Source organism: Narcine bancroftii, chromosome 9, assembly GCF_036971445.1.
Source record: "Narcine bancroftii isolate sNarBan1 chromosome 9, sNarBan1.hap1, whole genome shotgun sequence".
NCBI lineage: Eukaryota > Metazoa > Chordata > Chondrichthyes > Torpediniformes > Narcinidae > Narcine > Narcine bancroftii.
Genome location: NC_091477.1, coordinates 23772119 through 23794177, shown reverse-complemented (window position 1 = coordinate 23794177; position 22059 = coordinate 23772119). Strand labels below are relative to the sequence as shown.

Below are 22059 nucleotides of genomic sequence, written 5' to 3'. Positions count from 1 at the left end.
GGGCATTCAAAGGTGAAATTTTAAAGGAGCAGAGACAGTATGTTCCTGTTAGGATGAAAGGAAAGGTTAAAAGTTTTAGAGAGCCTTGGTTTTCAAGGGTTTTTGCAAATATGGTTCAGAAAAAGAGAGGTGTACAAAAAAGTATAGACAGCATGAAGTAAAGAGGTGTTGAAGAATATAAAGAATGTAAAAAGAATCTTAAGGAAATGAGAAAGACTAAGAGGAGATTTGAGGTTGCTTTGTCAAGTAAGGTGAAAATAAATCCAAAGGGGTTCTAGAGATATATTAGGAGCAAAATGATAGTGAGGGATAAAATTGATCCCCTTGAGGCTATGTGTGGAGCAAAAAAGATGGGGGAGACTTTGAACAGTTTTTTTTAGAATTCACTAAGGAGAAGGATATTGATCTGTGTAAAGGAAGGGAAATGAGTAGGGACGTTATGGAAAAGATTATGTTAAAGAAGAGGAAGTACTGGCGCTTTTAAGGAAAATAAAGGTGGATAAGTCTCCAGGTCCTGACAAAATATTCCCTCACACCTTGCTGGAGGTTAGTGTAGAAAATTAGGGGTTTTGACGGAGATATTTAAAATGTCATTAGTAACGGGAATGGTGCCAGAGGATTGGAGGGTGGCTCATGTAGTTCCATTGTTTAAAAAGGTACTAGGAGTAAATCTAGTAATTATAGGCCTGTAATTTTGACATCAGTGGTAGGTAAGTTAATGAAAAATATTCTTAGAGATGGTATATATAAATATTTGGATATCCAGGCTTTGATTAAGAACAGTCAACATGGATTTGTGAGGGGAAGATCATGTTTGATAAACCTTACCAGGAGGTTACTAGGAAAGTTGATGAGAGTAAGGCAGTGGATGTTGTGGATGTTGTATACATGAACTTTAGTAAGGCCTTTGATAAGGTTCCTCAGGGAAGGTTAGTTAGGAAGGTTCAATCATTAGGTATTAACAATGAAGTTGTAAAATGGATTCAACAGTGGTTGAATGGGAGATGCCGGAGAATAGTGGTAGATAACTGTTTGTCAGATTGGAAGCCAGTAACTCGTGGTGTGCCTCAGGGTTCAGTATTGGGTCCATTGTTATTTGCCCTAATGATCTGGATGATGGGATGGCAAATTGGATTAGTAAGTATGCAGATGATACTAAGGTAGGTGGAGCTGTGGAGAGTGAAGAAGGGTTTCAAAGCTTGCAGAGGGATTTAGGCCAGTTAGAAGAGTGAGCTGAAAGATGGCAAATGGAGTTTAATGTAGATAGTGACTGGTAGGGCATTGAAGAGTGCAGTAGATCAGAGGGATCTAGGAATAATGGTACATAGTTCCCTAAAGGTGAAGTCATATGTGGATCGGGTGGTGAAGAAATCTTATGGTATATTGGCCTTTATAAATTAGAGCATTGAGTAAAGGAGCTAGGATGTTATGTTAAAATTGTACAAGGCATTGGGGAGGCCACATTTGGAGTATTGTGTGCAGTTTTGGTCACCAGAGTATAGAAATTATATCAACAATTTGGAGAAAGTGCAGAGAAGAATTACTAGAATGTTGCTGGGGTTACAAGGTAAAAGTTATAGGGAAAGGTCAAAAGTTAGGTCTTTATTCTGTGGAGCGTAGAAGGGTGAGAGAGGATTTGATTGAGGTATTTAAAATTATTAGAGATTTAGATAGAGTTGATGTGGAGAGGCTTTTTCCTTTAAGGGGGAGATACAAATGAGAGGACATGAGTTGAGAAGGGGCAAACATTTAGAGGAAACATGAGGGGGTGGGGACTTCTTTACTCAGAGAGTGGATGGTGTGTAGAATGAGCTTCTGGACGAAGTGGGGGAGGAAGCTCGATATTATCATTTAAGGAGAAGTTGGATATGTATATGGATGGGAAAGGAATGGAGGGATAAAGGTTGAGTGTAGGTCAGTGGGGTTAGGTGGAAGAAAGGTTCAGCATGGACTAGAAGGACCAGGTTGGCCTGCTTCTATGCTGTAATTGTTATATGGCTATATGGTATAAATTTCTGTTTTTCTCTATGAATGCACAGGTTTATGCTAATCCATTCTACTTCAAGCCTATCATTCAATTTCCTACAAGCAATCTATAACTAAAAATGTCCTCAGGAAAGAGAATGGTGAAATGATGAAGTTCATAAAAGCTGGGATAAGCCTTGGAGAAAGTTGATTTCGGATACTAAGAGTTTGATGCAATAGAAAGCTTGGAAGAAAATAGAAAATATGGGAATGAAATTAAAAGCAAAAATAGAAAATGAAAGTGGACATTATCAGATATTTTTGGGTAATATCAAAGATCATCCAGAGGTATCTTGCATATACACAAGGAGCAAGAGGTAACTAGAAAAAAGAAGGGCCTGATAAGAAATGAAAGGATTACAATTAAAGTGGATGTGGGTGAAATATTGGTTGGGTTAAGGTTTTAATAAATAAATAACCAGGCCCAGATGACTAGATTAAAAGCTAATAATAATAATGGCAATATAGGAAATTGCAGAATCAGTGAAGAACTTATTCCTGCTGTTGTACCATGATTTAAAAATGGACAAAAGTTTGAAAGCACTAATTACAGGCCGAACTGTGGTGAGTAAACTATTGGAATCTATCCTGAGGAACAATACCAATAATTCTTGGTGAGGAACAGGGTAATAAGCAGCTTAGATTCACTTGTTGATGAAAGCGATTAGGAAAACAATGGTATGCAAGCCTTAATTTTAAGGGAGGTTGTCTACAGGAGTGAAGAAGTCTTACGTCAATTGTATAACACTTTGTGAGACTGCACCTCGAGATTTGTGTAGAGTTTTGAAATCCTTAACTATCCAGTGAAGATTCATTTGACTAGTTTCAGGAATTATTGCTGAATTTTTGAGTCTTCAGAAAAATAAGAGGTCATCCAAACTTACAATGTTGTTCAAAGGCTCGATGGGCAAAACATGCAGGTTGTGTGTTTCAATAACTGAGGAGGATTCTAGGACCATGAAACGGCTTGAGAAAATAGGTAGGCTATTTAGAATCAAGACGAAGAAACATTTCCTCACATCGAGCTGTGTAGATTCAATCAACTGAGTTCTTTCAAACCAGAGGTGAATAGGAAGGGAATGAGAGATGGTTCGAAGAGCCAGATATCCTTCTCCTACTCTTATTTATTCTCTTGGAAAGGCAAATTAATCACTGACAGCATAGATTTTCTTGAGGGAAAGTCATCTATCATATGATTAAATTTGGGGGGAGGGGTAGTAAAAGCACAGCATTTGATATAGTTTTTGGGCAGCAGGTTATTGTAGTGTTGAGCTCAACCTGAGTTCAAATCTGCTGCTGTCTCTAAGGAGTTTGCACATTCTCCGTATGTCTGTATGGGTTTCCTCCGGCTGCTCTGGTTTCCCTTCCACATTCCAAAGACGTACAAGGTTAACAGATTAATTGGTTACATGAGTCCATTTGGGCGATGTGGGGTCACGGGTTGGAAGGGCCCATTGTATTGCTAATTTTTTTTTTAAATCACTTAGTACACAAGTATTTCTGCAAGATGTTGAGAAAGTCCAACAAAATATACAGTACTTGCCAAAAAATAAAAACTCTTGGAATAATAAAAAGAATGGCAAATCGATCAAAATTTGTTCAGTACCAGGGTGCAGTGGTTATTGATTAATGGGTGTGGTGGAGATTTCATTCAGGTACATCATATTATGATGGGGCCTAGACTGAGGGGTGATTAGCTTCTGCTTGCATGTCATGTTAACTCTCCTTCTCACTCCCACAAGGACCTGTCCATTTGTTGCTACAGAGAGGCCAACCAGAAATTGGAGAGCAACATCTCATATTCATCTTGGGTAGCTTCCAACCCAATGGAGTAAGCATTGAATTTTACAGAAGCAAGTAGCCCACAGCCCCAGCACTCTCCTCCCCACACCCTCACCTGGAGCATTCCACATGTAAACAGTACACACACAAGGAGGAATTGGTAACAAAATTTATCTTTTAAGAACCACATACAAAGGGTCCAATTATGTTGAGAAATTTGATTATTTATTTCAAAATGTAAACAATCTAAAGTTTCCACTTACCCTTGAATGCAATATCCAAAGGAGCAAGAAGAGTTAAAGGCTCTTTTTTTTCCAAATAGGAGGTCAGACCAGTTTGTTTGAATAAGCTTCCTATTTTGGTGACACCGGGCTTTTCCGTCAATTCCAAGATGGTTTTTGCTGTAAGGTAGTTAAAGTTAATCTTTCAAAACAGCAATGATGGAAAATAAAGATGTCTACAAATATGAAGGCATCTTTTACAAATGTGTTCAAGAATACAATTTGTGTGAAGGTGCATATGGGGCAATAATTCTATTAAACGTTTGTACTGTTTTGGATCACAACATTTAATTAGATACAAATGTTCATATATGATATTGTAAATGTCTGGATCAAAAATTATTTTTAACCGTGATTATAAAGCAGTTAAGGTACAAAATTAATTGGATGACATAGCAATTTCTCAAAAACAAAAGAAAGACACAGTCAATATAGATATATAAAATAATTGCAAAACATTATTATTTCAAATAAACAATTTTGCACTTAACAGGAGAAAAAGTTATTGTTAGATGGTCAAATTAACTGAGGATTACAAATCACTTTTGTTATCTACAGAAACCACTCAGGTCAAAGGGAAAATTAGATTTTGTGGAGATGTGAGTAATTCGAAGTTAGCCAAGGTTCAGTAAGCTGAAAGTAACATCAGATCACTCAGGGAATTTGTTACAATGAGCTTGTGATAATGTAGTGTGGAGGGTCATGTGACTTCTCTGTCTTGAACCTTGTCAGAAGTTACCTCACCTGCCAATCAAGGTCAAGGCTTGCCAACAGGTCAGCACACCTGGTTATTGGCCCCTTTAATTGCCTTCAATACCTGGGCCAGACTCTTCAGCTGATGGTACTATAAAGCAACTTTTCTTCTGAGATAAGCCCTTGCTCACTCCAGGTTGGGAACCGTGGACAATGCAGGAGAGTCGTTGGTAAGGCATGCACACACAAAGGGTTTGGAGCTGTAGTGTTGTTTGTCTATATATTCTAGAGATTACTGTCCCTAGTTCAGGTTAGAAAAGAGCTGTGCCTGCTAGAGATATTAAGGGGTGGCAGGTATCGCATGTTGTAACTTGATGATATAGCTTTCTATCTGCGACTGTTGTTTAATCTAGCGAATGTGTGTCTTTTACCCCTGATGCAACTCCCCTACGCATGTAAATAAAAACTACAGCTCAACCAGCAGTTCAAATTTTTTGCCCTTGGGACCCTTGGAACTGGTTTCACACATGCAATAGATACATCTCCAAAAAGTGCTTATAAACTCTGTTTAAAATGAACAGAACTGAAAACATATGCCATAATGAGGCTGGATTTTCCCTCCCTTATTTAGCAAGGCCAAAAAATCTACTCATGTGAAGCATTAATTTTTCCAACGTGAAAACGAAGTAAACTGGTGCTTGGTACTTTAGTGTTTCATGAAAAGGAACTAGCATAGTTGGAAATGTTCTATCAGCTTGAATTGTTTGAACCCCCAGGAATTTATATTGCCCTTTCTAAGGTTGAAGCAAATATTAGATCCGAATCTTAGAAAATCTCAATTAGTTCAGATTATACTGAAAAACAGTGGTTCTCAACCTTTTTCTTTCCACTCACATACCTCTTTAAGTAATTCCTATGCCATCGGTGCTCTGTGATTTGTAAGGGATTGCTTACGGTGGTATGTGAGTGGGAAGGGAAGGTTGAGAATCACTGCTCTAGACTCAGTTGTTACTGAAATATTTTGCTTGAGAAAAATTCTCTTTGGGCCATTTCCTTTGCAGTTATGAAACTGTGCACATAATGAGTCAATTAGGTATGATTAAAACAGTGGTTTTTAAACTTTTTATTTCCACCCACATTCCACTTTAAGCAATATTTAAAGTGGTAAGTGGGTGGAAAGAAAAAGGCTGTAAAATGTTCAGAGTAACGATATTTGTTTAATGAAACATTTTTAAATTAGACGTATTTAGACAGTCAGGTTTGTTTGATGAAGGAACATTCTCTAAAAAGGAGGATGTCAACAGGAAACTTGTTCATGATTCATAATTTTAGTTCCCTGATGTTAAGCAGTGAAAAGACTTAGCACATCTACCACCCAACCTTCGTCAATTTCTTTTGTCACTTCCTCAAAAATCTCTATTAGGCACATGAGGCACAACCTGCCTCTCACAAAGCCATATCCCTGAGAAGACTACATTCTCTAAATGCTCATAAATCCTTCCCCTAAGAATCCTGTCAAATAGTTTGCCCACCACGGTCATAAGACTCATTGGTCGATAATTCTCAAGAATCTCCCCATTATCATTTTTAAACAAGGAGACTACATGTGCTGTTCTCCAATCCTCTGGTTCCTCCCCTGTGGCCAGAGAGGATGCAAAGATCATTTCCAATGCCCCACCAATCTTTCCTGTAGTAACCTGGAGTACATCTTGTCTGATCCCAGGGACTTAACAATCCAAATATTTTAAAGAAGATCCAGCACTTTCTCTTTCTTAACTGCAACATGCTCCAGCACATTAGCCTGTTTTATACTGACCACACATTCACCAAGATCCCTCTCTCTGGTGAACACTGAAGGAAAGTATTCATTGTGGAACTCCCCTACCTTGTCTGTCTCCAAACACATATTCCACCCATTATCCTTAAGGGGCCCTACCTTCATTCTAGTCATCCTTCTTCACGTATGCATAGAACATGTCAGAGTTTTCTTTAATCCTTCTTGTCAGGGCATTCTTGTGCCTTCTTCTAGTTCTCTGAGGTCCTTTCTTAAATTCCATCCTGACTACCATATTATTTTCATGAGCCCTTCTTGTCTCTTTTGCTTCCTAAACCTTATGGATCCTTCCTTCCTCCTCTTATCTAATTGACTTAGTTCTTTCACTAGAAATGACCATCAACATTATTCCTTAGTCAAGATAGATATCTACAGATACAATATGTATCCATACTATAAAATAAAGTGAAATTAATGTGAAAGAAATTATATTCATTCAGAATGCTTAAAATATTCAGGATGTGATTTGGAAACATTTCTTTTTAATTTTAATTTTAGGGGTACGGCTCAGCAACAGGCCCTTTCTTCCCACACACCCATGCTGCCCAGATACACCAATTAACCTACAAACCCCATCATTTTGATCAGTGGGAGGAAACCAGAGCGTGTGGAAGAAACCCACGCAATCATGGAGAGAACATACAACTCCTTACAGACAGCATTGGATCGAACACGTGTCGCTGACGCTGTAATAGTCCTGCACAAACCATTATGCTAACAGTGTGGCCCTGTTCATAGATGTTACGTTACATCATCAAGATCTGATATGAATAATTCAGAACAATAATACATTGCAGTTTTGCTTACCAGAATCAGGGATGAGAAGTTCATCGATCATATGAATGACACCATTTGTTGTAAGTATGTCCTTGGCAGTAACGACGGCCTTGCCTTTGAGTGTAACACTGTCACCATTGCAGCCTACCTCCAGTAATGTGCCCTCCAAGGTTTCCATGGGTGCCCCTGAGATGATAGCTTCTGCACATTGTACTTTTCTCAAAATATGGTAATTTAGCAAAGCTGTCAAAATAATATGATTACAGAAACTCAGGGTGTCGAGGTTGAAACTTATTTTCCCTTATAAGCAATAAATGTGAAATCTTGTGACAAAAAGCTGTTATTCAGATGAATAAATTGTGATGTTAACAAAGACTATATCCATTCATGATTGACACAAATAATTTAGATTAATTTTGAATCAAGTCCAACTTCAACATTTGCAAAAATCAGGTAAATATGGAGGAGAACCATTACAATAAACTTGCAGAATGACTTCATAATGTGCTAAATAGGTACATTATATTTAGAAGAATATGGAGAAAATATATATTTCAACAACTATCAGAAAAGGAGCAATGGTGCTAAACAGGGCGATGGAAGAGTAAATGTAGCACTGCAGTTCATTTCTAAAGAGAAAGAAATAAAAAGCAGGGAAGTTACCTTAAATGGTGAGATCACATTTCAAGTTCTTTTAACAATTATGGTTCTTTTAGTACAAAAAAAGTGCCACCAGAGAAGATGTAAAAATATTTACGAGGACAATATCAGAAGTAAATAGAAGGGATCAGGACAGATGGAAAAGGCCAAGACATTTTAACCCTGAGAAACACTGTGGGGTGACTGGATGGAAATCTTTAAGAATATTAAAGGGCTTGGTAAGGTCGGGATGTTTATGGTCTCTGGGGAAGCCAAAAACAGGCATCTCAAATATGAAGTAGTTTCCAATAAATCCAATAGAAATACAAGGTAATCTTTTTTTCTTTCATCAATGTGGTGAAAACATGCAACTTTCCATAACAAAGAAGAATTCAGATGATTAATGTATAGCAACATTTAAAGGAGAGTTTGAAAAATACATCGGTGAGAAGGGAATATGGTGAAGAAAGATGCAAGCAGGTTGATTGTAGATCTGCTGGTGAATAGCTTTAACATGCTAAAAGTGTTATTAGCAGAACTGTAGATTAGAATTGGATTATATTAACCAACAGTATGATTTGTTACAAGCTCATCTGATCAAGCAGCATCTATTGGGGGATAGGAATTGTCAACAATTCAGGTCAAGACCCTGTGACAGTGCTGAGAGTGGGGAGGGAAGATGGCCATTGTAAAGAGGGGACCTTTGTGGAACAGGCTACATTAGGTGATTTCAGGCAGATGGAGTCAGGAAGGCCTTTTATTTTACTTTGTCTGTCTGCCTTCTTCCACCTATTACACTCCTGCTTCTGTTTGACAGCTCTCGCCCTCCCATCATCCCTTCCCCCCACCCACCAAGCCTATCTCACCCCTTTCCTCTCCTCGTTACACTGGATATCTTCCCTCTCCTCTCGAAGTCCTGATGCAGGGCCTCAGCTAGGAAATGCAACAATTCCTTGCTCCCCATGGATGCTGTGCTCCTCGAGCAGATCATCGTTTGCTCTAGATCAGCCATTCTCGACCTTTTTTTTTTGGCTATGGTCCTCTTTGGAGTCTTCACAAAGCTTATGGGTCACCTTCACTTGGAAGCAGTCAATTTTAGTTGGTTTCTCCTACCAATTACATAAAACATATTAAAATTCATGATTTCACTATGTGTGCCCCACCCATTAAATGTGATGTAGCTCCCAGTGGGACTGTACAGCCCCGGTTGAGAATGGCTGCACTAGATTTCCCAATTCTCTCGGGTCTCCATGATAATTTGTTAACATTTGCTTACATTTCAAAGCCTCTGGGTCACCTAAAATCCTGTTCAGTGTGTCAGGTGACACCTTCTGGAATGCTTCATCAGTGGGGGCAAAGAAAGTGTACTCTCCTTTGCTGCTGAGCATCTCCTCAAGACCAGCAGCAGCCACTGCAGCCTGGAGCACACAAACAAACACAGCCAGAAGAACCCCCAGTCAGAAATCATAGGGATAAAAATAATCATCCTCAGACCAAACATTCCTTATCTATTCACGTCATAATATATTTCTTCTGACTCACTGCATTTCCAACTACTGGTTGGATCTCATTCACAGGAACCTGTCAACAGGACCATTGTAATTTGAAGTAAAACATGAAAATCTGCAGACACTGTGTTGAAGTAAAAACACACACAAAGCTGGAGAAACTGAGCAGGTCAAGCCTGTGTCCTTTATATAGCAAAGGTAAAAATACTTAACCGAGCGTTCGGGCTTGAGCCCTTCATCAAGGGAAATGTTGGTAGGCATCCGAACAAAAGAATAGGGGGAAAGGGGTGGTCACAAAGCAGGAGGGAGGGAGGGGACAGCAGAGATCAAGGGGATGAGGAACGGCTAGGTGAAGGGAGGGGCAAGGGAGGGAGGAGAACAGGAAAGGGAAGGAATAGTTTCCCTTCTGATATTTGATCCAAATACTTAAACCTTCCCACCAGCAAAACATGTTCATTAAAAATTACTGATAAAATAATTCTTGTATAAATAACCCAATATTATGCCAATTTGATCCCGCCTTGTAGTTGCCAATGGTTTCTTTTGGTTTGTTGATGGGAATAGGAACTTGTCCCTGCTCCTTGCAAGTGTGCTACTTTGTCCAAATCCATTGATAGAAAGAGGGACAGAATTTTGAAGCAACACCAAACCAAGTCCTCCTGCCAATTCAGATGCAGCTCACATCCCAAATTAAATTGTAAAAGTAAAAATCACTGACTCTTACCAATTTTACAGACTGTAACAACTTGGTAAATAACAAGAAAATATTCTGATATCTAGATAACTAGAGATTCAAATGAATTCAATAATACAGGAGATCAGATTTAAGTTCAAAGTGAATTTTAACAAATATTTTTCAGCTGTCTGTGCTAGTACTATATTCATTTACAATTCTTTAAATATAATATTGACATTATAGCTCAGCAATTGTGTTTTACCCTGATTTAGTGCATTGTAAGAATGCAGGGCTTAAAACTGACATCAAGTGAGCTGTAAAACAAAATCAGAAACTTGGGCAAAAACACTAACAAAAAAAGGCAACAGGATAACGTTCAGCAGAATTGCGAGTTAAAATGATTTCTGCATGGTTCTAGACAGGTATAAGAGCCATTAGCAGTTGATTCACAACTAAACTCTTTGCAGAGTGGTCACGGGAGATTGTGGAGGAAGATTGCAATGGAAGTGAAGAAAAGAACTGTGGATGGGGCAAGCCACAGTCCCCAGAGTGTGTGGTCAGCCCCCTGCTTGATCATCTGCCCTGACTGTGTCCTGGGCTGAGTGATCTCACACCAGCATGGTTCATGAAAATATATGCTGCAAACATTGAATCGACACACAGCTCGACTTCTGCATAGGTAATGATTAAAAGAAAGTGACTGGCAATACCATATGCAAGACAGTAGTGACATGGTGTGTATCCTCCAATTCACATCATTTTGTTGATTGCTCTAGACTTTGGTCTTTCATTTAACTGATTAACGAAGGTCATGGATTGCACCAAAACCTCCAATTTATTTAGTTGGTCAGGCAATTGGGGAATCGGACAGGATGCAACAAGAGTGAAACACGGAATTCTGCAGGTGCTGTGTTTGAAGTTAAGGTGCAGACAATGACATGTTTAGGTGGGCATTTGAACTGTATAAATGCCAAACTGAATTGCACAAGGAAGTAGCTGAGCCATTAGCACAGCATGGTTGGTGTAGCGGTTAGCGCAATGTCTTCACAGCAAATCCCCCACTGTCTGTAAGCAGTTTGTATGTTCTCCCCGTGTCTGCATGGGTTTTCCATGGGGCTCCGGTTTCATCCCACTGTTTGAAACATAACGGGGGTGATTGAAAATTGGGTGTAAATTGGATGGCACATGCTCGTGGGCCAAAATGGCCCTATTACTGTGCTGTATGTCTAAATTTTTTTTTTGTTTAAATAAAATTTTCTCCATTTCACCCAAAACAGATTTCTAATGCAAACATGAGAAGATTCTGCAATGAAATATGTGAAAGGAAACAAGTGCAATTTCCTCCCATTTCGAGCAAAAAAGAAATCACAAAAATGTCCCGAAAATTTCTTCTGGATCACTTTCATATTTATTAGTGTGATTATGGAAACTAACTACCAGTATATCTCATCAACTCAGTTAAAATAGCAATGATTGATTACTGCTGGAAAATTTGATGGTTCCTAGAAAATAACAAGGTTGCTTGTTTTCTTTTGGGCCCTTTATTAAAGCTTCCTGTCTGTTGGTTAGTTGTGAGGATAATCTAGTTCCCATCTGATGATAGTTTCTTTGGAAACTCAATCTGGCAAATCTGAAAGGAAAAGGGGTGGAAGATTCTCCTACCAGTTGCAAATACAGAATCATAAAACTTACAATAGAAGCATATAAAGCATTTAGCACATTCACATAACAATTCCTTAATCGGCTATTTTACTATTATTCAATTTACCCTCAGCTGCTGAAAGTTATCATCAATTTCAAGAGTATCCTGAATCGAATTTGTAACAGCCATGAGTACTCTGTCAATGAGATGCACCACTCCATTAGTTGCAAGCTGATCAGCCTTCATTACTCGTGCACAGTTGATGGTGACAATCTGTATTGAACATAAACATTTAATATCTGAGCAGGTCCTTAAAAAAGTAAAGGGTGAAGAGACTGAAAGGACGTCATCAACAAGAAGGTGCAAGACAATACATTTTCAAAATAGGGGCAAAGGATAAATCATTCTTACGCCATTGGAATAGTGGTGTACAAATATATTTAAATCCTGGTACATTGATGGGAACGTCACTCCATGCTTCAGTTCATCTGTGAGAATACGCCTATCAACCATGTGGTAGTGTAAGGCATTCAACAATTCAATGTTCACGTTGCTTACGAGGGCATCAATAATTTCCTACAAATTGAAGTAAAAAGAAAAATAGATCAAATTGTAAACATTCTTTAATCATGAAATGTGAAGTGTTTCCTGTCTTAAATATCTCCAATGTGTACGTAAAGCACACAAACCAAGAAATGTTTTAATTTATTTGGTAAATACATTTAATTTGGCCTCATATTCTTGATTATAATGTAAATAATAATTATTTATAATGACTGTCTACTGGCCCTTGTCTCTGAATGTAGTCATGAGTGGTATGTGAGGAAATACTCACTGTCTCAGCTAAAATTTAAGAGTAGTCCAGATTTTTTTTTTGTGAGGTATATGGTACCAAAAAGTATCCTGCAATAAATAGTATTTATTTTCTAGATTCTGCTGGAAAGCAATACCTTATGTGAGAACATAAAATTAATTCAACATGTACTGCAGAGTACTCCAGATACCCAAGAGCTATGAGACTCTTACTTAACTTGGATTTGACATTGGCTTGACAGGAGAAGCCAGAGAGTGGTAGTGAATTATTGCCTCTCTGACAGGAAGTCTGTGACTAGCAGTGTGCTGGAAGGATCAGTACTGGGCCCACTGTTGTTTATCATCTATATCAGCAATCTGGATGATAATGTTGTAAATTGGATCAGCAAGTTTGTGTATGACATAAAGATTGGAGGTGTAGTGGACAGTGAAGAAGGCTTCCAAAGCTTGCATTACAAAATTTATCATATTGACCAGTTGGAAAAATGAACTGCAAAATGGCATATGAAATTTAATGCAGACAAATGTAAGGTGTTGCATTTTGGAAGGACAAACCAATGTAAGACATACACTGTAAACAGTAAGGCACTGAGGAGTGTGGTAGAACAGAGGGATATGGGAACACAGATACTTAATTCCCTGAAAGTAGCTTCATAGGTAGATAGGGACATACAGAGAGCTTTTGGCATATTGGCGTTCATAAATCAAAGCATTGAGTATAGGATTTGAGATGGTATGGTGAAATACCATAAGGCATTGATGAGTCCAAATTTGGAGTATTTGTGCTCAGTTTTGGACACCTAACTGCACAAGAATATCAATAAGAATGCAGGAATTTACAAGGATGTTGCCACAACTTGAAGAACTGAGTTACTGGGAAAGGATAAACAGGTTAGGAGTTTATTTGCTGGAACGTAGAAGAATGAGGGGAGATTTGATAGAGGTATCCAAAATGATTCATTTTAATTTTGGATATACAGCACAAGAACAGGCCCTTCCAGCCCACAAGCCTATGCCACCCAAATAAAGAGAATAAATGCAAGTAAACGTTTCCCCACTGAGATTAGGTGAGATAAAAATTAGATGAGTTAAGGGTAAAAGGTGAAAAGTTTAAAGGGAACATTGGGGGAACTTTTTCCATACAGAGAGTGGAATGAGCTTCCAGCTGAATTGGTAAATAAAGGCTAAATTTTTGGAAAATTTGGATAGATACATAGATGGGAGGGATATGTTCCAGATGCAGGTCAATAGGTCTAGACAGGAAAAATAATTTGGCACAGACCAGAAAGCCTAAAGGGGTCTGTTTCTGTGCTGCAGTCTTCTATTGGTTCTAACTCGATTTCCATGTTAATAATGACTTATAAGATGATATATTGGCACATGCGACTTTTTAATGGCACAACTGCATCTGGACTGAATTGATCAGAACTATAGTGAAATCACTGACTGTATCCATGTACAAAATCTCTTGAATAATGTCTGAAAATATAGTACTAGAGCACTGCTTGGACGAGAGACGAATTAAGAAAGTAAATTAGCAGACCAAGTATGAAGCATTGACTCACATTTTATGATACTCCCAAACGTTTCAATTGATCTCTTTCTTTTACCATCTTTAATTTATATGATGTGCTTTAATTTATGAGTAATGTGTCAGTCCTGGCTTAGTGGTACAACTCAGATCAGAGGTATTTGAGTACAAGTCCTACTCCAGAGATTTTGGAGCAGACCAGATCTGAGAACTGAATCACCAGATGGTGCCATCTATTAGATCAGATGTTGAAACATTTCTGAGACGCTGTTGTGTGGAAGTTGCTACATTTGCACTATTACAATGGCACTTCAAGAAAACTTCATTGACTGTAAGCTGTTTGGGAAAGCATGGCTCCATGAAAGGAACCATACTTCATTCTCTCTACTTACTGGAAGAAGTGATTTCTAAATTTCAAGAGCTGGTCTTTAGATGTTAAATAATGAACTCTAACCAACGTCAATAATGATTTTCCCCATGGTTCCTTGCTCATTAAATAAGTGATCATATTGACAGTGAGATGGTTTGGACTTCTGAAATTGTGCAAGGCAATTCTTTCTATTCCTCACTTTAAAGTAAAATGAAAATACACATTGAATACTTACAGCAGACAAACTAGACCATGCTTCATTACTAGGAGCAAACATTGTGAAAGTGCCAGGCCCTTCAATCTGTGTTCTGAGGTTGGCACGTTCAGAGTACAGCTGAGTGGTACTGGATCCAACATTTCCCAGTGTATTGTAAATATTTGTAATTGGTAATGCTGCAAAAGTAGAGAAGAACAAACAGCATTAGAATGTTAATAATTACAATTTATGCTACATGAAATAACTTGAGAAAAATAAGTTGACAGGAGAGTTATAAAATATGTAACAATAATTACATTAGGACTCATCTAAACTCTAAATGTTTCAGAAGAATATGCATATCATTTGGACATATGCTGCTCCTCTACACAGTAAAATATAAACCAATTTTTCAATCATGACAAAGTTCACTCAATTGGACAAACAATATTTGTCAATTAATGCATCTCGATATTAGTTTATACCATAAATGGAAACTTAATCAAACAATGTGTAGAGGTTAAATTAGGACTTCACTGCATCAAAGATTTTTGAGATTGAGTTTACAGATTCTAATGTCCAAGAACCCTACAGAGAAAAACAGTTCCCACTTTCTAAATTTTATTCAATTAAGGCCAAGTTATTGTGCCAGATTTCTGCCTTTCCACAGTACTGAAATTGTAGGGCAGAATTAAACCAGGTTGAGCCCAATTGATAGGTTTAAAATGGACAAGATGTCATCCAGAGTTTTGCCCAGCACAGTTGCTCTGTGTCTGTCCCAGCAAACATTTCAATTAGTTTGACAATGAATGGGATCAACCCATGAAAATCCATGACCCAATAATTATGTATTGATAATATCTTACCAACAGGGCAGCCCTTCTCACCATACACCTTGGAGTATCCTGGACAGCATTCATAGCTTATGATCCTGTAAACCAAATCAATTATGGGTTTCTAATAACAAAATTGGCTTTGTTTGCCTCTGGTTAAATACAGTAAAATCTGATAAAAGTTAAAATGACAACCAATATCTGATAATGAATAAATTCTATAATTTAGAATGTTTTGTAAGCAGAACATTTTTCTCTTAATCTTTTACTCTTGGTTTCATGGAAATATATTGACTACAAGATATAGAAACATACTTATTTTTGTTTTCTTGGCACATAGAAAGAGGTTACTCCGACCATTGAGTATGATAGCTCTCAAAAAACCCCATTCCCCATTATTTCTCAGTACCCTATTCTCTTTCATATACACATCAATACCCTAATTTATTGCAGCCAACTCAGCCAGCATATCTTGGGATGTAGGAGATAACAGGAGATTCCAGGACAAATGGAGGACATGCAACTAGAACACAGATAATGAAGATACAATGTCATTATGAACGAAGTAATGCTCCATCAATCACTCAGGAGACTATTGTGGAGAAACCAATAAGCTTTAATTCACGAGAACATACCATATCCTTGTTGTTTGGCTGTCCTGCACTGAGTTGCAGTGGGGCTGTGGAACTGTCACCTTTATACAGCAGTCTGTGGGGATTGGCCACAGGTACAACCGACCAATAGGTATTCTTGACCAGAAATTATACATTACAGTGGTTTACCACATTCACCCCTTGTTTTTAAAGAGTCCCACAGGGTGAAGTGGAACTTACAAAGTTACAAGCTTACAATTTTAAAGTCATAAGTTCAGTCATTCACTGGGATCCAGGAGTGCAGTACTTGCAGTTTGTCGGTCTCTGATCGCACAATGGTAGTGGAGGCCTGCAGGAATGCTTCAAAACAGTGCAGCCAAAGTTCGAAGTTGGTTGATGCCTCAGGCAATTGAGAGTTGATTTCCACTTTTTCTGGTTTGAGGATCTGCTCCATTGTAGAAAACTTCAAATGAATTAAATTGATGCTCCATCAATCACTCAGGAGACTATTGTGGAGAAACCAATAGGCTTTAATTCATTTGAGAACATAGCATATCTTTACTGTTCGGCTGTCCTTCGCTGAATTGCAGGGGGCTGTGGAACTGTCACCTTTATACAGGAGCTTGTGGGGAGGGGCCACAGGTACAATCGCCTAATAGGTATGCTTGACCAGATCATTATACATCTCAGTGGTTTACCACACTAAGATTAAATACATTTTGAATTCTCATTATGTCATCTCAACAAAAGATTATTGCATTCTCAGACTTTTGTATAAAATGTTAAAATTTGGTTATATTTCTCTGTAAATATTTCAAAATAGAGTTCTATTAATACAATGGTCAACTATTCAATCTCATTTTACACTACTAAAAATAAGAATGCTCAATCAGTATCTAAGTCAAGAAAAGAATTAATGGGCCAGGTTTTGGAATGATGGTTGAAGTGCAACTCTCATAGCTGTCTTTGAGAGAAAAAAGTTAACCAAAAATCTGGCCATCTTTACAGAGTAGATTTCCCGAATCCTTAGATTCTTGTGTCAGCTCTAGAGGTTTTCACATATTCGGCAATAGCGATGTCTTCAAAAAGGCAGTCAATCAAAAAAGCAGTCAATGAGGAAACAGTAAGAACAACATTTTAACTAATCCTCCTAAAAGAGCAAGATATAGTTTGGTGCATGAGTATGAGATTAAGTTAGAAACTGCAATTTCATAAAGAAGTTTTCTCTTGAAACAGAAAAACAATGATTATATTAAAAACCATGGAACTTTTTCAATGAGTTAAAGTCAGCACAGAATCTCTGTTTTTTGAGCCACTGAGATATTCAGTAGTAATTAGGGCTTACCAGATAGCTGAGGTTTAGTTATCTCTCATTAAGACAGGTTTAACTTTCAAAAGATGCAAAGGAAATTAGTTGGGGAATGATTAATCTAACTATTTGTGTTAGGTGATTAAAATGTAAACACCATTAGTTGAGAATGAAGTGTAATCTTAGGAGAAGAAAAAAAGGCAGAGAGGTGGCATAAAGCAGACAACAGCACAGTCATCTGATAATGGACCCTACTGCAAGTGGGTCTGGATTCCGTCAACCAAAAAGCACACATACACCGGGCAGGAGACGTAGCTCAAGAAACTTGTCTGAACAACCTAGAAAATCAACAGCATGAAACAGCTAAAAACTGCTTTACACCCAGAGTGAGTGAACTTAACTCTAGTTGAAATTAAGATATGGGCTTCCTGGTTTGAATATTTCCTGCTGCAAGTTATCAGTAGTTCTGCAACATCAGCATTGTGTCCCTAGGCCATATTGATTTTAATGATGACCAGCTGAAGGCTCAGGGTGCTATTTAAAGGGCCTGACACTTATTTCCTGCAGTTTTAGACAGACGGCCACCTCTCTGAAAATCAAACCTCAAAATTACATTGACCTAAATTGAGATTCTGTTCACCGGCTTCTCCCTCCTAGGTTCCCTTTCAAAATGAAGTGGTGAAAAGAAATCCTGTAAAATTGAATGATCCTCATTTGATCAAATTAGAAAGGAATAAAAATCAACAGAAGGTTAAAACAAAAAGGTTGCGCCATCAGCCTCCACTTTACCCCACATCTCCTTGAAGGGTCACAGCACAAAACAGTTAGTACTACTGCAGTTCATGGCCTCCCGAGTGAGGGTGACTTAGACTTTGACCCTGACGACATTGCTTTAATTTGTGCTAGTCTGTCCTTTTTTTCAATTTTTTTTATTTTTCACCCTATGAACCATACTGACCAAAATACACACAGACATTTCCCTCTTGAATATACACAGTGTCATTTTTCCCCCACCCTTCCCTCCCTCCCTCACACCTCCCCTCCCCACTCACTCAACATTCAACCTATATGATACATTAAACCCATTAAACAATGTCATCACACAATGAAAATAAACAAGAAATTTGTGTCATCTACTTTTACACACTGGGTCAATTCATTTCATCTTCTTCTCCTTCTGTCATTTTAGGCGGTGGAGGTCCGCGGTAGGACTTCTCTATTGTGTTCCATGTACAGTTCCCAAATTTGTTCGAATACTGTGATGTTATTTCTTAAATTATATGTTATATTTTCCAATGGAATACATTTATTCATTTCTATGTACCATTGCTGTATTCTCAGGCTATCTTCTAATTTCCAGGTTGACATAATACATTTTTTTGCTACAGCTAAGGCTATCATAATAAATCTTTTTTGTGCTCCATCCAAATCAAGTCCAAGTTCTTTACTTCTTATATTACTTAGAAGAAAGATCTCTGGATTTTTTGGTATGTTGCTTTGTGGTCACAGAATAACCACAAGGATCAAACAATCATATCTTTCAAAATCAAGTCAAATCACTCACTCTCAGAAACCTTACCAACAGACAAGCCTCTGCTGAGATGTGTCGCATATGTCTTTTTGCAGCTCACTGCTATATTGCGGAAGTGAGGAACAGTCCACACTGTAAAGCTTTCAAAAATGCAGGCATTCATTGAGGCCATTCATACTTACAGACACTTCACCATGTCGTGTATTTTATAGAAGGAACCTCCTTCTATGTGCAGGTTCTTCCACCCCCGAGATGATTTTTTCATCCAATTCATTCCTATCATTGTGAATCAACTCCTTCCCAACAAATTTCAGGAGCTGAAAGAATGCTAGCAGAATTGTGATATAATGCTTCAAAATCTGTGGGCTGAGGAAGAGTACAGCTGGCCTGGGAAAGTCAATCTGAATTTCCTGAGCTAACCCAAGCAGGTCCAATACAGAACTGTGAACAGGCTTGGGGACCCATCTGCCATTGTTTTGGAACTTGTGCAAGTGAAATTTGCAACATTCTTAAGTCTAAGAATCTTAAGTTCTTAAGAAAGAACGTCATGTTGGTAGGGCAAACAATACTGGTAACATTTCAAGTCAAGTTTATTATCGTCTGAATACACAAGTATGAAACAGTGAAACAGCGTTCTCCGCTCTTCGTTGCAAAACACTCAGACACATAGCCAGAAATCACACACACACAAACAATACACATGCAGGGCAAGTATTCACGCATACAAATTTATGGCTAAATATTGTTTTGTGAATATGAGAGTCTCAGATGGTTAACCTAATATACTGTAAGTATATGGTGGCAGTTCATCAGAAAGCACTTTATGTTGGCAGTGAACAGATTTTAACACTAAGTTCGCTCTCCACATTTTACACAGTTAACACTTTACAATGACTAAACATTTTACTGCCGGTTTTTCAAATTGATGGGGATTGGACAAAATGTTTCAGAGCTCTCACTCAATGCTTCTACCTTGAATATTACTTTCTATGACTATCTTATGGATATTTTGCATATGTATGTCTTTTAAAACCAATTGAAAGTGTATGCATATACAAAATTTACAAGATGAAAGCAATTCTGTGTATAGCTTGTCCAAAACAAAATGGTGCAGTTCACAATAAATTTTAATTATTTTTTTCAAATAAATCACTGATGAAGCCATATCAGAAAATATGCCAGAAGTGTTTATAATGAAAATGTTGCAATATTCATTATCACTATCTTTATTTTGTGATTTATGAACAGTGTAAATTGATGGAGTTATTGAATCATCACTGAAATTTGATTGCCAGCCTTATTATGTATTAAGTTTAAGTACAATACATGATTTTCTAGTGTTATAACTACATTACTTGTTATTCCTGTAGATTGCAATGTTTATGTACACTTTGTGATACAATTTTATTGAAGCCAATTCAACTCATGGTGCCAGAATAATAAAGGAATCACCCAGACTGGGTGTACACCACTTCTGGTCACAGCTCTTCTTATTTAAAGAATAATGGGATGTGCCCGAGGTGAGCTTTCTGTTTCTATCTCCATTCAGGCAGTGAATCACAGACTCCACTGGATGCAAAATGGAATATCATCACTCTCCCATTAAATCTTTCAGTTAATCTGTGCCTTCTGGTCTTTAACTCTCTGCATCTTACTCTTTCCTACTTATTTGAATCATCATAATTTTGTTCACCTCAATGAAATTTCCCTTCAATTTACAGCGTTTCAAAGAAAGTAACACCAATATGTTCATTTTTCCTCTCAACTACAATATTCTAATCCTGGCAAAATCCTTGTTAAGAAAAACAGAACTCTACAAGAACCAGTGGGTCAGGCAACAAGTGTGGAGGCAAAACATGCAGGTTGATTTTTCACGTTGAGATATTGCATCCTCATTTTGTGCAAGACACTGCTATTACAATTTGAGGTGGTCCATGGAACTCATAAGTCCAAACTTAAGTTATCTAATTTTTATGCAGATACTGATCACTATGTGAGAAATGTAAAAATTTTGAAACTTGTCTGATCCATTTGTTTGGGGAGTCCCCAAATTTAGAGAGATTCTGGAAAGATACTTTCCAAACTTTATCAATGATTATTAAGAATAATTTGAAAGTTTGCCCGTTAATTGCTTTGTTTGCTTTTTCTTGTGATTTAATAAACTTATATTGGCATTTCAGGAAACAGTTTTAGCCTTCACCATGTTGAGAGCCAGACAAGCAATTTTATTGAAATGTAAAGATGATTCATCCTCTTCTCATGCAGAGTGGTTATGTGATGTAATGTCCTATTTAAGTTTAGAGAAAATTAGATATATTATTAAAGATAAAAAGTTTCAATTTATGAAATTGTGGGCCCCATTCTTAATTTTTATTTATAATTGGAAGAATTAACAATTATTGAATGTTAACAATTATTGAATGTTCCGCTGGTTCATTACCTGTTCTCCAGGATCACCAGTTGTTTCCACATTATTGATTTTTTTTAAATTAATTTATAAGGTAACCTTGATTAGAGGGAGGGGATAGATTAAATTTAGTTTTAGTTTTTAGGTTTTTCCTTTATTTTATATGTTATTTCAACAAATGGGTTTAACATGGTTCCACAGATCATTTCAATTACAAACAATTATTGATGTAGTTTTATCTACTTTTTTTTTCCATTGATTTTTTTTGTGTGTGCTTCCTTGTATACAAATGAATTATTATGTAATTGACAATTCTATATTTATGCTTATATGTTAAATGCAATAAAAGTATTTTAAAAAGAAATATTACATCAGGACTGAGAAAGGAGAGAAAAAATTGACAGTGTATTGCATTCTGAGGGGGTTGAGGGATAAAGACCGGTTGGTGATAAGTAGAACCGGATGGAGAGGTGATGAGGGGCAGATGGAATTAGGTAATGGAGGAATGGAAAAGGTAAACAAAGGGGGAATGATATGTGTGTGTGTGTGTGTGTGTGTGTGTGTGTGTGTGTGTGTGTGTGTGTGTGGGGGGGGGTGGGGGGTGGGTGCGTGTGGGGTG

At 37.6% G+C, this 22059-nt stretch overlaps 1 protein-coding gene across 2 annotated transcripts in view; it reads right to left on the bottom strand.

Moving 5' to 3' along the window:
• Nucleotides 1–22059, bottom strand: part of tgfbi (transforming growth factor, beta-induced) — a 68436-nt gene that overhangs the window by 20567 nt on the left and 25810 nt on the right. The window contains exons 3-9 of one of the 2 annotated variants that reach the window (XM_069897772.1): nt 15634–15698; nt 14807–14964; nt 12269–12433; nt 11984–12130; nt 9308–9449; nt 7423–7635; nt 4071–4208 (exon numbers count right to left, since the gene is read on the bottom strand). In XM_069897772.1, coding sequence (XP_069753873.1) covers nt 4071–4208; nt 7423–7635; nt 9308–9449; nt 11984–12130; nt 12269–12433; nt 14807–14964; nt 15634–15698 — 1028 coding nt within the window. The remainder of the gene's footprint in view (nt 1–4070; nt 4209–7422; nt 7636–9307; nt 9450–11983; nt 12131–12268; nt 12434–14806; nt 14965–15633; nt 15699–22059) is intronic. The other variant, XM_069897773.1, reaches the window with a different exon arrangement.